Source organism: Syngnathoides biaculeatus, chromosome 6 (genome assembly GCF_019802595.1).
Source record: "Syngnathoides biaculeatus isolate LvHL_M chromosome 6, ASM1980259v1, whole genome shotgun sequence".
NCBI lineage: Eukaryota > Metazoa > Chordata > Actinopteri > Syngnathiformes > Syngnathidae > Syngnathoides > Syngnathoides biaculeatus.
In genome coordinates, this window is record NC_084645.1 from 22,249,578 (window position 1) to 22,268,117 (window position 18,540).

Below are 18,540 nucleotides of genomic sequence, written 5' to 3' on the forward strand. Positions count from 1 at the left end.
TACTTCATCAAACTTCTGTAGGGGGAAAAATATGACTTCACAGTAGCACCAAACTTCAGAGATGGAACCATTATGCATATCATTGCACCTCTGGCATTTTTTAAATATTTTTCTCTTTTTTTTTCATTATCATTACTATTTTGTACATACAGTAGTTCCAAATACTGGATCATTTTTATTGGTCAAGCATCTTTAGGAATAAATATCAATTTGTCGAGTTTGACAGCAATAGAGCAACTATTAAAAATTAAAAAAATACTATGGGACCTAAACTCATGTTCAATGTTGTGAGTCTTTAAGCAAAATAAGTGAAGGTGCAGAAAATTTGTTGCACACTGACAAAAATCAAAGTGCACCAGATTAAAGTGTGTCCGTGGGGATTCGGCGACTGTGTTTTGCATTTTTTTTTGGGTGGTGGGGAGTGGAGTGGGATTCAAGTAATCTTGTCATTCCCATACTGCAAGTCAGGGTGGGCAAGTGAGAACCTCAAACGGGGGCCACGCCGACATGCTAACAACAATTAAGCTGTCAATTAAAGCAGTAAATTGCATAGTTTTATTTAGCAGCTATTTGTGTTGCTCTAGCATCTGTTATTGTCACGAACCAACGGTGCGGGGGCGGACCCAAATGCAGGACTCCAAGATGAGGCAATGACGTTAGACGTGGTTTTAGTTCGGAAGCGTGTCGATACCAAAAAAGCAGTCCATAACAAGGTGGAGGCACAAAAACGCTAGGCTAGGCAGGATCAAAAAAGACATTTACCAAGGTCCGATGACTTTGGGGCGAACTAACGAGCTTAACAGGACGGGATTAATCAAAGGGCAGAGAATCGCTGTGACGGGGATAGCTCAACACTACACTTACTCTCAGTGGTGGAGAATCCAACTGGCAGTGAATGCAACACACTGACACAAGGCAACCAACTGGCAACGCCAGTGACAAAACTTCAAACTTAAATACAAGGTCTATTTAGAGTCCACATGGAAAACAACTGGGGCCGGTGACAGGTGTCATAGCGGTGGCCAGGCCACGCCCCTTTAAGCCGTGGTCCAGCCTTGCTCATGACAGTTATGAGAATCAGTCACATTAAAACGACATATTGACATAATTGTCACTATTTAATCAACATTCACCAAACTATGTTTGCAATCTCCATATTTTTTATTCTATATTTTTTTTAAAGTGTGCTGACTTCATGAGCACAAACCACGAGCTCATACGAGGGTTGTTCATTAGGACTCCCGAATCCCAAATCTTACTGTTCCAAGACTTTTGTAGGGGAAAGCATATCAAGCTGCGTTTATTAACGGAGCCCCGGGCTCTCCGTGACGTGACCGATCTTTCCATGTGTCGTCTTGGGACCCTTCGGAGACAACCGACAAGCCAATAAAGGCGGAAACGCTAGCTTCAGTAGATTCCAGAGGAAACAATGCAATACAAGAGCGAGATATCGAAGATAAGTCACTACTCACACTATTTTAACATAGAGGTGCCTCGGAGACGTAATACAAGTTGCCATTTGCGCAAATTGATCTCCACCGCGAGGAAATTTCAGCGGTGCAACAATTGAGTTAATGGGCATAGCTAACAATCGTGGCGTAACTGCTCATTAATATTTCCTTCTGCGATCGTGGCGTAGATGGCTGAGCTCCGACGGAGTAACGAGTCCACTCCGATCTCTGCGGCTGACCGCTGGAGACCCGAGGAAAGCGATTACCTTCGTCGCGGAGGAGGAGGAGGAGGAGGAGGAGGAGGGGGAGAGCTCGTTTTCAAATCTAAGGATGTTTGAAAAGTGCCGAAGAAGAAGAAGAAGAATCATGCAGAGCCAGCAAAACACATTCACTACAACTGCATATCAGTGCTGAAAAAAAATGTAATTCGGCTAACTCCCATGTGTAAAGAATGCCTGCTTATGATTGGGGCTCATTTGGGCAAATTCCATAGAGGGAGTTTATAATAATGGTAATAATAAAGTCACAAGGTCTCAAGGTCACCGTACAAAATGTATCGAATGACACCATAAAAACAACAAATCATAAAACACCCATCTATTTTGCAAGGCGCTTATCAAAAGGGGCAAAAGAGATGGGAACATGAATAGGCAGCGAGTTTGGATTTGAACAGGGTCCCCGGGTCTGTGTTTCGGATGTTAGGTGGTGGTGCTTTCCAAAGATGGGGAACAGAGCGGCAGAAGGAAGATGGAGGATGGAGGTCTGAGAGATCAGCAAGGGTGTGGCTATGTAAAGGAGTCCAGCAAGATACGATGGGGTGAGTTTATTGATGGCCTTGAAGGTGCTCGTCAGGATTTTATATTGGATCCAGTGTTAGATGGAGAGTACGTGAAGTTGTTGCATGGTGTGAGTGATGTGCCGAGTGGGGGGACGGGGGGGGGGGGGGGGTGTTTCCTTGTGGTAATAGGGGCAGCAGAGTTCTGGAGAAGGTGTAGTTTTTTGTAGTGACTTGCAGGGGAGCTCAAAAAGGAGAGAGTTGCAATAATCCAGGCGGGAAGTGATGAGCCTTTGGACGACAAGGCCAGCAGCAGTGTGGACTTGAGGGATGGACTGAGGCGGTTTATCATTTATAAGTCAAAAGTACAGTATGTACAATAGATAATGTTGTTTATGTGTGACTGTAAGGACCGTATCCTTTCGAAGATGACATCCAGACTCTTAAACAGCGATGGGAAAACGAGAGGAACTATCAAGTGTCAACTTTGGCTAGCGGTTTTCAGTTTTATCACTATTGATTTGAAGAAAGTTTGATAAGAACCAGTGTTTGAGTTTAGAGCAGAAGTCAAGACGGGAGAAAGAGTGGCAGTGTTTGTTGAAGAGGTGTAGCCGGGTGTCATTTACTTTCCAAGTCCTGCTCCAATAGAAATTTAATGTGATTTCAGACTCAAGAAAACAACAAAAATGTTCAAATGACGATGTTGAGGTTCTCGCTCGGAGTGAACACGTTGGATAGGATTAGAAATGAGCTCATTAGAGGGACAGCCAAAGTTGGATGTTTTGGAGACAACGTTAGAGAGTCCAGACTTCGATGGTTTGGACATGTCCAGAGGCGAGAGAGTGAGGAAAGTGGTAGGAGAATGGTAAGGATGGAGCTACCAGGGAAGAAAGCGAGAAGAAGACTAAAGAAAAGGTTGATGGATGTGGTGACGGAGGACATCAGGACTGTTGGTGTTAGAGAGGAGGATGCACCAGATAGGCTTCGATGGAAAAAGATGACTCACTGTGGCGACTCTTAACGGGACAAGCCGAAAGGAAAAGAAGAAGATGACAAAAGTACTATCTATTCCCTTCAACCTTTTGAATTTATGTCATGCAAAAGAATTTTCAGGAAAACTCATCTTTTCCAACTGATGTCGCCAGAACGTAGTCGGATTCTCACGTTTAATACAGCGCTCAAATCTTTTTGCACCATTTCTCATCAATCACCAGGAGAGTATGTTGAAGAGAGAGGGGGGGAAATAAAATATATAGCACGTATGGACTGGAAAAACAAGATCAGCTCGACTTAACCGCAGACTCTCTTGTGTGCCCGTGTGAGAAATAAAAATAAATAAAAGGTTCCTGAAGCCTGAAATCAATGATCCATTCACAGCACACGGCTTTCACTCTTACGCATCAAAGCGAGACTCGCAAGCGCCGTTAGTGCCCGAAAAGATCATTAATACGCGCACACGCACGCACACAAATGTTTGTATTGTGTCCGCCCATTAACGTCAATCCACATCTTTTCATCAGTAAGCCTATTAAAAAAAAATAGAAGAACTACGACGAGCGCGGACATCGAGATTAGAAGGTGGGTCGAAAGAAGTGAGCCGAGGATTGCAAGGTTCACTGATTAATGGAAGGCAAAGAGGAAAACACCTCATTAAAAACGGAGAACAACAAAAGCGCGGAAAACCTCCACTCATAAATATCTTGTTCTACACGGTTGAAGACGCAAGTGGATTATTCCATTTTTCCAAAAAAAAAAAAAAGGGAATATGACACACATCAAACGTGAGATGTTGGAGGTCAGGGCAGATCAACAACATGTTGGTTTTTATATTCCAGTTTGATAGAAGAGCGCGGCAAAGGGTTAGGGGGAAGGCCGCAGCGGAGGCAAGGAGGTATTAAAAAAAAAAAAAAAAAAAAAAGGAAAAATGAAAAAAATTGAGAGGCCCTGTGGGAGAATCTTGCTCGAATCTCCCGTGGGAATGTACGCAGCTGCTTTCTGTCTCTCGCTCTGATGTCAACGCCGTCTCACTTTGAGAACATCGAGTGGCAGAAAATGTCAGCCAAAGCCTCATACATACAGCGTGAACAATATGAATAAATATTAATTCATTCATTCATTCATCCAGCCATCCATTTTCTGTAGCGCTTATCCTGTTTTGGGTTGTAGGAAGCTCCAGACTGCCGCAGCCGACTTTGGGCCAACGCCGGAATGTACAATTACCCCATCGGTGAGTCTTAGAAGAATTGTAAGGATAATTTGATTATAAATACAGTGGAGTCACTGATAGCGTAGTGGTTCACACGCCTGGCTTTGGTTCGGGCAGCGCGGGATCGATTCCCGCTCAGCGATGGTGTCGATATCTGCCCTGCAACTGACTGGCAACCAGTTCAGGGTGTAGTCCGCCTTTCGCCCGAAGCTCGCTGGGTTAGGCTCCGGCTCTCCCGTGGCCCCTATGAGGATAAGCAGCTTGGATAATGAGGGGATGGAAACACAGTGGTACCTTGACTCTAATCTCTCGTATCGCAAATCAACTTTTCGCATCGAAATGAACTGAAATGCCATTAATCCGCACTAACCTACGAAAAAGTCAACATTTTTTGGCAACGTGTAGCAATAAAAATAATATTATAACCAGTAGTGGACATGAAATGATAAAATTCCACCAAGCATTTTCTTTTCATCGCTCGATGAGGCTTTCCAAAGGAAACATCCAACGGTACCGTTGATGTATTCTAGTAAAATCGAGAAAATCTACTTGGTGAAACGACTTTATAAAGTAATTCACAGATTGATATTACTATCAAATTTTCCATATGGTAACTTGTAACTGTAACCAACTTCTTTCCAAAGTCATCTTCCCAGCACTGCCAGTGAAGACTATCGTGATTTTCTGTTGTGGCCTCGCTACATCGCGGATCTTTAATCCTTTTCAATACGTTTGTACGGTATATAATATTTCAAAATGTGGACTTCCACATTTTTAGTTTAAGTACCACATTGTGCTCCAACATTCAGTACTCGGAAGCACTGAGTATTGCTGGAAGAGATGCAGGATGCACACCAGTCCTGCAGGGGGCATCACTGCACACTCCCTAGCGGGGACCAACCCCTGCCCAATAAGTGAACGGGAACATCTGTCCACCCTGTTGTGCTCGTGAAAAACTAGCTCTTTGACTCGTGAAATCTCGGCAAAGACATAACTTTCCGCATCGGGGGCGGTGTAATAAATTATGTGCATAATATTCCAGACTCGTTCGGACATGTGGAAGCGTGTGAAGCAAGTGCTAGGAGGCGACAAAGTTTGTGCGAACAGAAGCAGCAATGATCTTATCAGATCGTTATTGTTTGGAATTGAAAACAAACGAGAACAACATGCTCACGCCGCCCAGATTGCTGCACATATGGCTCCAGAAAACGAGTCCGGCATACTCGCGGTTCACAATTCATGAATTTACCTATTCCATTTTTTTTTTTTTTTTTTTTTGAGCAGGACTTGCCATCTAATTAAATGAAAGACACACCTTGATTGATATTTTTGTGCTCCTTCAGATCTGCCACGAAGACCCATTTAGGTTGTGATGTTGGTGCGTATGATTAACGTTCTCATTAGCACAGTCGTTGCCCGTGCATTATTGGACAGAACATTTTTGGCCGTGGCGCTTTACATGTTTCTCGGCACCAGTCCCACGGTCCCGCTGTTATGAATAATTTAATACTTGTGGCGGATTAGCCGAAGGTAGCGAGGTGAACCGATATTCTTGAGTGAAAAACTGTCAATTTGTTGGATGGATGGATGGGAGCAGAGAGCAGAGTTGTAAAAACTGACAAAAATTAAAAGACAAGATGCACAAAAAAAATACAAAAAAATGAGAAAAGAACTAACTTCAAATGCCAATGCGGAGAAGTAAAGTCCACTCACCGAGTGCTTGTTTTTAAAATTTAAATAATACAACCCATTCTCGTAGCCGTGCATCCTCACTAGGGTCGCGGGGAGTGCTGGAGCCGATCCCAGCTGTCGACAGGCAGGAGGCGGGGTACACCCTGAATTGGTTGCCAAACAATCGCAGGGCGCTTGGAGACAAACACCCAGACTCACAATCACACCTCGGGGCAATTTCGAGTGTCCAATTAATGTTGCATGTTTTGGGTATGTGGGAGGAAACCGGAGTGCCCGGAGGAAACCCACGCAGGCACGGGGGAGAACGGGCAAACTCCGCACAGGCGTGGCCGGGATCAAACCTGGGACCCCAGAAATGTGAGGCCGACGCTTTCCAGCTGAGCCGCCGTGCCGCCAATTTGAATAATTGCCTGAGTCATATATTTTAAAGGCTTATTTTGTAAAATGACCTTGAAACTATATCAGAATGTTGAAGTAACATATTTTGTGAGTGTGTTTACCATTTTAAATATCAATATAGGCAATTGTAAACCTTTACATGGAGCGTCTATTACTCGTGGTTTTTTTTTTTTTTTTTTTGGCTATTACTATAATCGGCCACCTCAGGCCATCTTGAAAACAAAGAAGGTTCTCGCACGATCATTGTTATTATGCCCTTATTAACGAGATACAACAATGCTGCTGTTGGAATTATAATGCGCAATACTCCCTAATTGTTGTATTTACATAGATGTAATCTCAGTGAGTCCTTCCCTCGTGAATAATTCAAATCACGTCTTCTCGTCCAAAGAGTATCGAGTGGTTTCTTGCGTAACGTTTGATGGTCGCTGTGGCCCAGCGTCGCGGGGGCCGGCCGATATTTGTTAATCGGTCCGTCTCCCGTAATGGGCGCAGGTTACGACAGGATCGGAGATGTCTCGGTCTCCAGAGCAGATTTTGCTCAACCGTCCGGCTCCGCTCCGCACTGATTCTATTAAGCAGACGAGAGGTGTCAGGGTGTGTGTGCGTTGGTTCGAGAGGGCGCAGCGCAGATGGGGAATTCTAACGAGATTTATTGTAGGCCTGGGAGAGGCATCGTGTTTCGACCTTTTGACGCGGCGTCGCAAGTACTTCCGGGTTGCAGGCGCTCATCGCAAACCAAGCCGTCTGTCATTTCACCAAGGTGGGGCCGTTGGAAAAACAGCAGAAATGGCTGGAACGGTGAACGCCTTCTTTTTTCCCCTCGCCACGGTTTGAAAGTGTGAAATCTCGGATGAAAAGAGGTAAACTGCTCGAAAGGGAGAGAAAACACGATTTATATTTTCGTAGGTAGGTATTAAAAATGCATGGGAGTGGAAGTTCAGCCGTTTTGATTTTGGCGTGACTGGCTAAAAAAAGTTGCTCTTTTGATGGTGTTCTCAAGGGATTCCACGCAACCATCCATTTTCAGGAGAAGACGTCTTTTCTTTCCTTTTTCTGGCATATAAATTGGACTGGGTGGATCCCGGGGACAGTAAATACAAAGAGAAAAGCAGGGGCCCGAAAGGTGAACCCTGTGGAACCCCCTAAGTTAGCTGGGTTGTTGCTGTAGTCTATCCATACATCTGTTATTGTTTGCCGCTTATCCTCACAAGGGGCGCGGGGAGTGCTGGAGCCTATCCCAGCTGTCAACGGGCGGGAGGCGGGGGACACCCTGAACTGGTCGCCAGCCAATCGCAGGGCACATCGAGACAGACAGCCGCACTCACAATCACACCTAGGGGCAATTTAGAGTGTCCAATCAATGTTGCATGTTTTTGGGATGTGGAGGGAAACTAGAGAAAACCCACACAGGCAAGGGAAGTACATCTAAACTCCACACAGGGAGGACTGAAATTGAACCCGGGTCCTCAGAACTGTGAGGCCAAACCTTTACTAGCAAGGGATTAAGTTTGGCTGAATTACTCAAAGAAATCCCAACCAGATATTTTCATTCCCTCATACTGAATCTTTGGCAAAATCTGTTTTGTAGCTCATATGACGTGGCCAACTATTAGCAAAACCAATCCACATCACAGTTTTTACAGAATTTGGTTTTCTACAAAGCGACGGGACATCTGAGAGCAGCGTACATCCGGACGACGGCGTTCCCACAAAGTAGATCATGCTATACGTCGTTCCCTGACGTGTCGTAGCGCGACCGTGGCTTTTCATTTGAACGCCACATGCGTGCGGCCCCTGTGTCTCGTTGAAAGCGCCTCATTGCTTTGTGGGAGATAACGGAGGGATGCTTTGACGGGATGCTCGAGGTTGAGAAGCCCACCAAGGACAAGAACTAGGCTGGGTTTACACCCCAAGACCCGAATGTCCGATTCTGATTTAATGCACTTGTCCAACAGTATTTCCATGTACGGCTGGCTGTTTGTACGAATGTGCCGACCTCTTAAAGCACACGTTTAAAAAAAAAAAAAGGAAAAAAAAAACACAAGCATCATCACCAGGGAGTGTCAACACAGAGGTAAACAATCCATAAATAATGGAAATATTAGTGTTCAGTTGGTTTTGGGCTGGCTCCTCCCCCACCAACCACACAGGCTTTATATGAACTATGATTGTAAGCTACTGTAACATTATGCACAGTTGGGACATTACAGATACAGTGGTCAATTGGTTCTCGAACACAATCCGTTCCAGAAGGCTGGTTGAAAACCAAAATGTTCGAAAACCAAAGCATGTTTTGCCGTTACAATGAATGGAAAATGAAATAATTTGTTCCAAGCCTAAAAAATATTTTTTGAAGCATTTTTTTCAGCTTATCCTGATAATAAACTGCATGTTAAAATACATGTATAGTTTAAATACTTTATATAATTAAATCATTTTGAGGCTCAGTGGTTAGAGCACTGGTTTGGTAAACCAGGGGTTGTGGGTTCGTATCCCACTGGGGCCTCCACTCCCTGAGAAGGGTTGTGTCCGGAAGGGCATCCGGCGTAAAAATTGTGCCAAACATATATGTGCGTTCATCTGAGATGACACGCTGTGGCGACCCCGAAAGGGACAAGCCGAAAGAAACTTACTTTATATAATTAAATCATTTAAGAAATATATAATTTTTTTGCTTCAAATGTATGCTTTAGCCTAATAGAGTATGCAAGGCTGGGAGCGCATTGCCGTATCTGCAGCGACTCGGCCCCCAGACTTGTAAACCTTTTTTTTTTTTTTTTTATTAACAAAACTGCAGAAAAACTTTAAACAAACAATAATGGGGGGGGGGGGTTGAACAAATTTTTTTTTATTTGCACAGAAAGTACGTAACGTAAAAAAAAATTACTTGCAACTAGAGGTAGGGTTAATGGAACAAAAGAAAAAAGCGATGCAAAACAACAGTTTCAGATGTCTTCGGTGGGGGTGACTCGCCCCATTTTCACAAAGAACGAATCTGTTTGTTTCTGTCGTCTTTTAAGCGCTTTTTCTGAAGTGGCTCACAACAACATCATTAAAATTTTGCAATGCTCTACAACATTCAGCTTTCTTCAAGTGATGAAGTTCTACAAAATTATGGATGTCGTTCCATTTAGCGCAGATAGCTTTAATATCAGGCACTTGAGACATCCTTCCTGCTTTCAGCCTCATCAGACGACATCTCCTCCCTTCCAGAAACAGCGGACCAGATTCGTGCTCGGCTATCAAATCATTCTTGAAGTCGACAATTAATGTTGCTCAATTTGAAGAAAAAAAGTCACAACAGTACTCGGAATCGTTCGCAAGCAGAGGAGTGTGTGAGTCAATTGGTTGCGCCGCGCGACATATTTTCCCTTTTTTTTCAGGGGTGCGTTCGAAAGCACAATAACAAAATCGTCGTGGGTCAGCTGGTCCAATACTGATTTTCGTCCGAAAACCAAAGGAAAAGAAAAAAAATATCGAAAATTTTCGTTCGAAAACCGATTTGTACGAAAACCAAGACGTTCGAAAAACCGAGGTATCACTGTACTTTATACCGTAATTTCCGGCCTACAACCCGCAACTTTTTTCACACGCTTTCAACCCTGGGGGTTATGTGGTGATGCGGCGCTAGCGTTAGCGCAGTGCTAGCGTTAGCACACTTGGTTATAAGCCTCGGTACAGAGTTTAACGCTAGCCCCGCACTTGCGTTAAACTTTTTCGTTACAGCTCTGAAATGTACAGTTGGGAATTCTTAAGGGGTCACAGACAGGTGTGCTTGCGCACCAATCGGTGTATTTTGATGATGTCATGGTGCGTTTGTGCTACACTCACATTGGCAGCCATTACATTTTTTGGGGGGGGGGGGCAGTCTGTGCGGTTTTGCCTTGACACACTTTGGAATTGTGCCACCAGAGGAAAAAAACAACGAAAAACAAAAACTGAATTGTCGCTTGAATCCTCTTGGCCTTTGTCAAGCTGCACGTCGACATTTGAATGCCCGTACGGCTTTATTATCGCGTGTTTGTGCAGAACAATAACCGGCGTCAGCATCTAGCATGTAATAAAAGAAGAAATATTGTACACCTGCAGTATAACTACATGCCGTACACAAAATACAGGTGGTGTGTTATATTCCCGTTACATCAGCACCCTGCCCTGTCTCTTTGCGATCCACTGAAGACCGAATCCGCCCATAAACATTTCAATTAAGATCACAATAAAATTTGAGTCATTCCGTCGTGGTCGTCCACTTTGGAGCAACCACCTTTTTTCTATGATCCCAATGTTGACTACAAACCTCCACACAGCTCTGTTTTTTTGGGGTGTGGGGGGGAAACACAAACCTCTTATTGTTATAACTCATCACAAAGAAATGTCTCCTTTCTTACCTTCCTCGTTTTACTTCAAAATATGAATTCTATTTTCATCTTTTGATATGGAAACAATACACTCAACCTCACTTTCACTCTAACAGATGCCGTGCCGCACATTTCTTTGCCATCCAAATAAATGCCTCATCTCCAATAAACACAAACCAACAGTAGAATAATGACTGGTGCAACAAATTGCAACTTACATTGCACAAATACTTAAACGTGGTTACAACAGAATTTTAAAATAACAACAATATTTCCTCAAATAGTGTCCCCGGCTCTTCTTCAAATAATCATCCACTTGAACACGTAAATGCCTTATCTCAAATAAAACACATCTCAACAAAAAATATTGCTTGTCATGCAAGTAGTGGTCTTTATAAACAAATTAACACAAAGGCATGATCAATGTTCCCTCTAAGCTGCGCACTTGCGCAATTGCGCACTTGTAGCGCACATGAAAACCGATCGAGCCCAGTGAACCACAGGCTGATTTTTTTTATTTCACACTGTCTCTAACAAGCTGCTGTTCGGCCACGCCATGCCACACACTCTATTTCCTTATTTACCTGAAACCGCCCACCTCCGGCTCTTAAAGGGGTACACACAATTACAAACACCGCCCACCACCGGTGCTTTAGTTAGAAACACAGTCTGGGCAACGTAGCGCAAACACGAGCCAGACATGCTGCTTATGTTTATTCTCAATAATAGTAGCAAAAAAAAAAAAAAAAAGAAAGAAATGCTGTTGCTTTAATGAATTTCGGAGTATGTGAACAACAATAATAATAATAATAATAATGAAGAAGAAAAAGTGATGAAACTGTATGAGATTTCTCTTTTTTTTTGGAGTAAAAAAGGTCTGGTCTGAAGCCAAAGTAGAAAGTACAGGATGAGACGGTGTATAATGTTAAAATTCCACCCCTGGCGCAGCCTGATCGAGGATGAAAGCACAGACAATACAGTGCACAAAAAGCTAATTCTGTATTTTAAAAATAGGAGACATCGTAACATTTACCTTGAAACTGTTTGATAGCATAATTCAGCTTTCAACATGCATTGCTAAAGCAATAATTCAGTTTTACACCAAGAAAAACAGACGGACGGGGATATCATTGTGGGTTAAAAATAGATAAATAAAACAAAGTTGGAGGGGACATTCAAATTTACAGTTCATAGTTGGCTCGGATTGGTTAGCAATGTTTTTTTGTTTGTTTCCAAAAACACAAAATTGTTCTTCCCATTTTCTGATGGTAATGTAAATGCTGTAAAATGAATGTTTAAACGAGGCAGATTAACTTCAAAGGATAACACCGATCTGAGCACAGTGCATACGCCTGATGTTGCTCACAGTGGTCAAAGGGGGCGCTCACGGGCTTAGCGTGTTTGCTCAGACACCTCAAAAATTAGAGGGAACGTTGAGCATGATATAGATTTTTTTTTTTTTTTTTTGCCTCTGTAGTTGAGTTATTCAAGTCAGTCCGTTATGAACAATTAAGATGAAAAGGTGTCGCATAAATGACCGTCAAGCCTTTGGCTTTCATTTTTATCTGTTCGGGTTCATGAACCGGGCAAGGGGATCAGTGCGACCACAGCCGGCGAATGGCAAAACACCGCGACGGCCCGCCGTGTGCAAATGCGCGCGCCCGGCGTGGATCGTGAAGCCTTTGATAGCGCGCTCGCTCTCCTCGCGGCGTGCGGCCAAGTGCTCATTAATAATGCATGGCGCGCTCTTCCCACACACTTATTTATGGAGGCATGAGTGCACATGCGTAGCCACACGTACGGTAGGTTGGTGGCTGGTTAAAGCGTCGCCTCAGTCTGCAACTGTTGAGCAGGGGCAGAATATGAAAGTTATTTGTCACCCCAGTGAAAGGTGGACTTGCCTCATGCGCGATGGCTGTAATTACCAGGGTGTGTGCGTGTCACTCACTCAGTCACTCATTCATCCAATTATGTGTGTCCTCAGGCATGCTGAAGGCAATACCGATACGGCTGGAGGTCACTCACAGGGCAGGAACGAGACAAACGGGAGAAAGACGCAATAAGGAGCAAGAGGCGATGGATGTTCGGAGGCGAGTTGGACTGTCGGAGTCTTGACACACACACACACACACACACACATGGACGCACACAAAATCGGAGGTTCCCAAACCGCCGCCTCGCAACGGCAGGCCACCATCAATTCATATTGGCTTCCATCCAGTGGAAGGACGTTATCAGTCGGGGGCGCTAAAGCACCACGAAGCTGGTTTGGCAACTGACAATGGACCGACCGCCCCCTCCCTTATCCCCAGAAGAATAAGGGATAACTAAACGTGGAACAGTTTCCCGTCATTTCCGCTCATGTCAGTGGCCGAGTCCGATTTGAGACACCAACGGATTTAAGCTCCGAGTCTGGTCGCTCAATGCATCGATATGGTAAGCGAAGGTACCGCTGGCTGGCTCCAGAAATCCGTTGCACTCGCACAGCGGCAATCTTGCTCCCGCTGCTTGCTTAAAACACGCGAGACAGACACTTGGCAGGAGACGTGTTTGTGAAGCCACTGTCTGCATCCCTAATAAGACGAGCAGGAGGACGCGTCTTCATACGGGCGTCGGCGGTGCGGCGAGACCAACGCTTTCGGCGCACGGGACGCGTAGACGAGCGTCTGTCGACGACCCACTTCTTTCCTAGAAGAAATGGAAAAAGGAAAGCAACCTCCTCGGGGTTGCAACTTTCATTAATGTTTTTTTTTTCTTGACGTGACTGGCATAACGAGGCCTGTTTTCCTGGCAGTTGAGGAGAATTTTGTTTTCTTACTACTTTTATGACTCCAAAGAGGGATGAGAGCAACTTTCCCTCTAATTTTTGATGATGATGAGCAAACATGCTAAGCCCGTGAGCGCCCCCTTTGACCACTGTGGCCAACATCAGGCGGATGCACTGTGGTCAGATCCGTGTCATCCATTACATGTCTCATTAAAATATTCAGATTAGAGCATTTACATTACCATCAGAAAATTTTAAGAATTTTATTTATGTTTTTGCAAACTTGCAATGAAAATGTCAACAAACAAAAAGCCAAACAGAGCCAACTATGAACTGTAAATTGGAAATGTCTGCTCCCTTAACCAACAATGATATCCCCGTCTGTTTTTCTTGGTGTAAAACTGAATTATTGCTTGCAGAATATTTTGAGCAATGCATGGTGAAAGCTGAATGATGCTGCCAAACGGTTTTAAGGTGAATGTTATGAGGTCTCTTATTTTTCAAATACAGAATTAGCTTTTTGTGCACTGTATTGTCTGTGCTTTCGTAATCTATCAGGCTGCGCCAAGGTGGAATTTTAACATTATACACCATCTTATCCTGCACTTTCTACTTTGGCTTCAGACCAGACCTTTTTATTCAGTTTCACCACTTTTTCTTCATTATTATTATTATTATTATTACTATTATTATTATCATCATTATTATTCGGATACTCCGACATTCATTAAAGCAACAGCATTTTTTTTGTATTTTTATTTTTTTATTTTTGCCATTTGTATCGAGAGTAAACATAAGCAGCGTGTCTAACTCGTCTTTGCTCTACGTTGCCCAGACTGTGTTTCTAACTAAAGCACAGGTGGTGGGCGGTGTTTGTAATTATGAGTGTACCCCTTTAAGAGCGGGAAGTTAATTTGTTCATCCAGTTTCACCACTTTTTCTTAATTATTAATTATTATTATTCACATACTCAGACATTCATTAAAGCAACAACATTTCTTTTCTTTTTTTTTTTTTTTTTACTTTTGCCATTATTATTTAGAGTAAATATAAGCAGCACATCTAACTCGTCTTTGCTCGACGTTGCCTAGACTACTAAAGCACCGGTAGTGGGCGGTGTTTGTAATTATGAGTGTGCCCCTTTAAGAGCCGGCGGTGGGCGGTGTCAGGTATCAGGAAGTAGAGTGTGTGGCAAGGTGTGGTTAAGCAGCAGCTTATTAGAGACAAAAAAAAAATGTCAGTGCGCTGAATCAGTGAAGCAAGTGCGCAATTGCGCAGGTGCGCAGCTTAGAGGGAACATTAGATGACACCGAGCCCGTGTCCCTTTTTTTAACACTAGAATTATTATTTTTTTTTTATTCAACTATCCTTAATTGCCTGTAAATGGTCACGTTTGTTCATTTAAATCCTGCAATTACTCATAGGAAATTGGTCAGATTAGTTTCCTATTAGTTTCTCACCAGCAGCCATTTGACTCAGCTTTGGTCGGCTCGATAGGGAAACACAACATAGTCTTCTTTTCTCTCCCACTTCAAAGTTCTTCAGATGCGGTCAAAACGAGACGATAGGAAGCCGCCTGGATGCTTCTTTGCATCGCGACTGTGAGCGTCTAGTAGCAATTGGGCAAAAATGTTTGATTGTATTTGGAAGGGGAAGTGAGCTGCCAGAGGATTATTGCAACGCGGAGGAGTGCGACGCCGCTTATTTATCACGAGAAAAAAAAAAAAGCAAACAATTCGATTCGGCGTCCCTTGGGGACGGCCGACGCTCAGCCAGCCAAACAATTCAACATATGATTCAGATAATTAGGAGCCAGATGGCGACTGGAATCTGGATATTTGGGGGGAATAAGATGTTAATAAACTCAAGTGGAGATGTTTGTTGAAATCTGTTTAATGAATATAATTATGAATGCCTTATGAACAAATTATAATTGACAATTAACACCCCTCCACCTATTTGGAGGTGATCGCACAGATTTATGTCATCTAAATTGTTTTGTACGCTGCAACGGGGAGCAATGTCAGAACTGAAGCACGTAATCTACGGAGCAATTATTATGTCTTTTTTATATATTTATGAGAGCTCTGTGTGTGTGTGTGTGTGTGTGTGTGTGTGTGTGTGTGTGTATCGCTTATATCGCAACTCACTTCAAGGGATTTCCTTTGCCACCAGATCTCGTATACATTCATCCATTTTCTGAGCTGCTTATCCTCACAAGTGTCGCAGGAGTGCTGGAGCCTATCCTAGCTATCGGGCAGGAAGTGGGGTACACCCTGGACTGGTTGCCAGCCAATCGCAGGACACATGGAGACAAACAGCCGCACTCACAATCACACCTATGGGCAATTTAGAGTGTCCAATTAATGTTGCATCTTTTTGGGATGTGGGAGGAAACACCGGAGTGCCCACCCGGAGAAAACCCAAGCAGGCATGGGGAGAACAGGCAAACTCGTCACAGGCGGGGCTGGGATTTGAACCTTGGTCCTCAGAAGTACGAGGCCAACGCTCAAACCAGTTCTGCCACAATTCCTATGTGCAATGTGATTGATTGGCAACCAGTTCAGGGTGTACCCCTCCTCCTGCCCGATGACAGCTGGGATTGGCTCCAGCACTCTCACGACCCTCGTGAGGATAAGCAGGAGTGAATGGATGAATTTTTTTTTTTTTTATACAAATGATTTAAGTGTAATTTTTTGATACATACGTTATAATTAAATTAATTTTTTTTAAATTAGTGTGCTACCTTTCAACATTTATTTTTTTGTGACCTTTTTATCTCATGTTGAATTCTATTATATCTTTTATATATATATATATATATATATATATATATATATATATACACACATATATATATGAGATATGGGTCGGGCAAGTGGCGAGTCAGCGTCAGGCCGGACTGTGACCACACATTGTATCCTGTACGAACCAAGTCAAAGAAAACGGGACCAAAATCCTCATGCGATATTCATTCGAATTCTGGTTTCTGGGGTGAGGCCGCGTCTCTCGCGGCTCAACATCTTGAAAAAAAGTCAAGAAAAATGTCTTTGAACGCGGCTCGGCTCGCTTTGACAAAACGAGAGCCAGCTGCAAACTGCAACACAAAAGGGGCACCCAAGTTTCGGGGGTTTGTGATTTCGGGGAAGCTAACTCACGCTTGAAACGCGTTCTTGTACGGTAAAGCATCCCGTCAGGTTGATGAATTCGCCTCGGGAAAGCGTCATCGTCTGAGCAATCTGTCGTTTCTCGGCACAAGGCCTCGTTAGTAAAAGACGTCGGCGTCGCACCTCCACGCAGACGTTCGCTTGCTCCGCTGTTTTCCGGTCTTACCTCCAGGGCTGCGGAGCGCTTGCGGAGCAGCTGTTCGATGCTCCTGGCCGCTCGGGCCACCAACTCCTCGGCGTCGTTTTGCTCCACGGTGTAGAGGTGCTTGTTCCTTAGGAAAATCTGCACACGCAAACATAGTCGCGTATTAAAAACCACAACGTTAATTACATTTGGGAAGAAATTGAAGATGGATGCATTTGTTAAAGGTCCGCATAATGTTCTCATGTTCAATCAAAATGATTTACTCCTACCCAAATTCGGGTTTGGCTCTTTAAGACTTTGAGATGAGAGCGATTAACGAATCTCGCCAATTATGGTGCTGAGCAATGAACCTCGGGGTGGCCGCAGGACTTTTAATTATTTTACATGAATCATATTTACATTTTGGAGTGGGAGAAATAAAGGTTTTGGCACGTCACATTCAGGACTCGGAAAATGTGAAAGTGCTAGCCCGCGCAAATAGTCAAAATCTGAGCATTTTTGGCAAGTTACCCGTGTTTGCAAAATTTTGTATGTACCGTAATTCCCGGCCTATTACATTTTTCACACGCTTTCAACCCTGATGTGGCTAATTTGTGCATGTTTTTTAACGGCCACAAGGGCTCACTCAAGCGGAAAAGGTAAGAGTGAGACCTGTGGAATATACGTGCCAAGGGAGTGACTTTTACCAGTATGTTGTTGTTTTTTTTTAACCGGCCCCGTTAGCAGTGCGCTAGTGTGTTGCTGCTGTCTTACTGCAGCGTCTCAGTGATTTTTACAGATATGTTTTTTTTTTTTTTTTTTAACCCGTCCTGTTAGCGCCGCACTGCCTTAGCACTTAACGTTTAACATTAACTTAACACTTAGCGTTTAACCGGCCCTTTAGTGCTGTGTTACCGTGTTGCTACAGTGTAGCTGCTGCGGTTGTTTTTTTTTTTTACCGTTATGTTTTTTTTTTTTTAATCAGCCATGTTCATGTTGTTGCTATGTTAAGCTAAGCAAAGGTATTAAAACTTTGAAAACTCTTTCTGTGGACCGTGTTTCTCAACACTTTGCGTTTAACTGGCCCGTTAGTGCTGTGTTACTACTGTGTAGCTGCCGTGGTTGTTTTTTTTTTTTTTACCGTTTCTCTTTTTTTATCAGCCCTGTTTGCGCTACTGTGTTGTTGCCATGTTAAGCTAAGCTAAGGTATTAAAAGTTCAAAAACTCTTTCTGTGGACCATGTTTCATTGTAAATATCTCATGTTTCAATGTGGGCACTTGCGGAATTTACACACGTGCTGCCTATATATGTACCAACTGGTATTTCCTTTACAAATATACTGGGTGAGGCTTATAATCAGGCGCGCGCCGCAGGCCGGAAATTATGCTATTTGAGCACGATAAAGCCTCACGAATGACTTTATTCGGCGGCTGCATCCAGCACCCCAAAAATATCAAAAGTCTGACCTAGATACACATTTTACAAAATTGTATGTACGCTAACGCCACGTAAACCCATTTATCTCCACAAATGATCCAACTTTATCAGGGTAAAACCCAACCTAGCCAGGTTTTTCATGCCCAAAATATCATCAAAA

At 43.5% G+C, this 18,540-nt stretch overlaps 1 protein-coding gene across 1 annotated transcript in view; it reads right to left on the minus strand.

Annotated features, from left to right (window-relative positions):
* Positions 1-18,540, minus strand: part of LOC133502180 (voltage-dependent calcium channel subunit alpha-2/delta-1) — a 113,481-nt gene that overhangs the window by 80,761 nt on the left and 14,180 nt on the right. Inside the window, exon 3 of the mRNA XM_061822671.1 lies at positions 16,985-17,101. Coding sequence (XP_061678655.1) covers positions 16,985-17,101 — 117 coding nt within the window. The remainder of the gene's footprint in view (positions 1-16,984; positions 17,102-18,540) is intronic.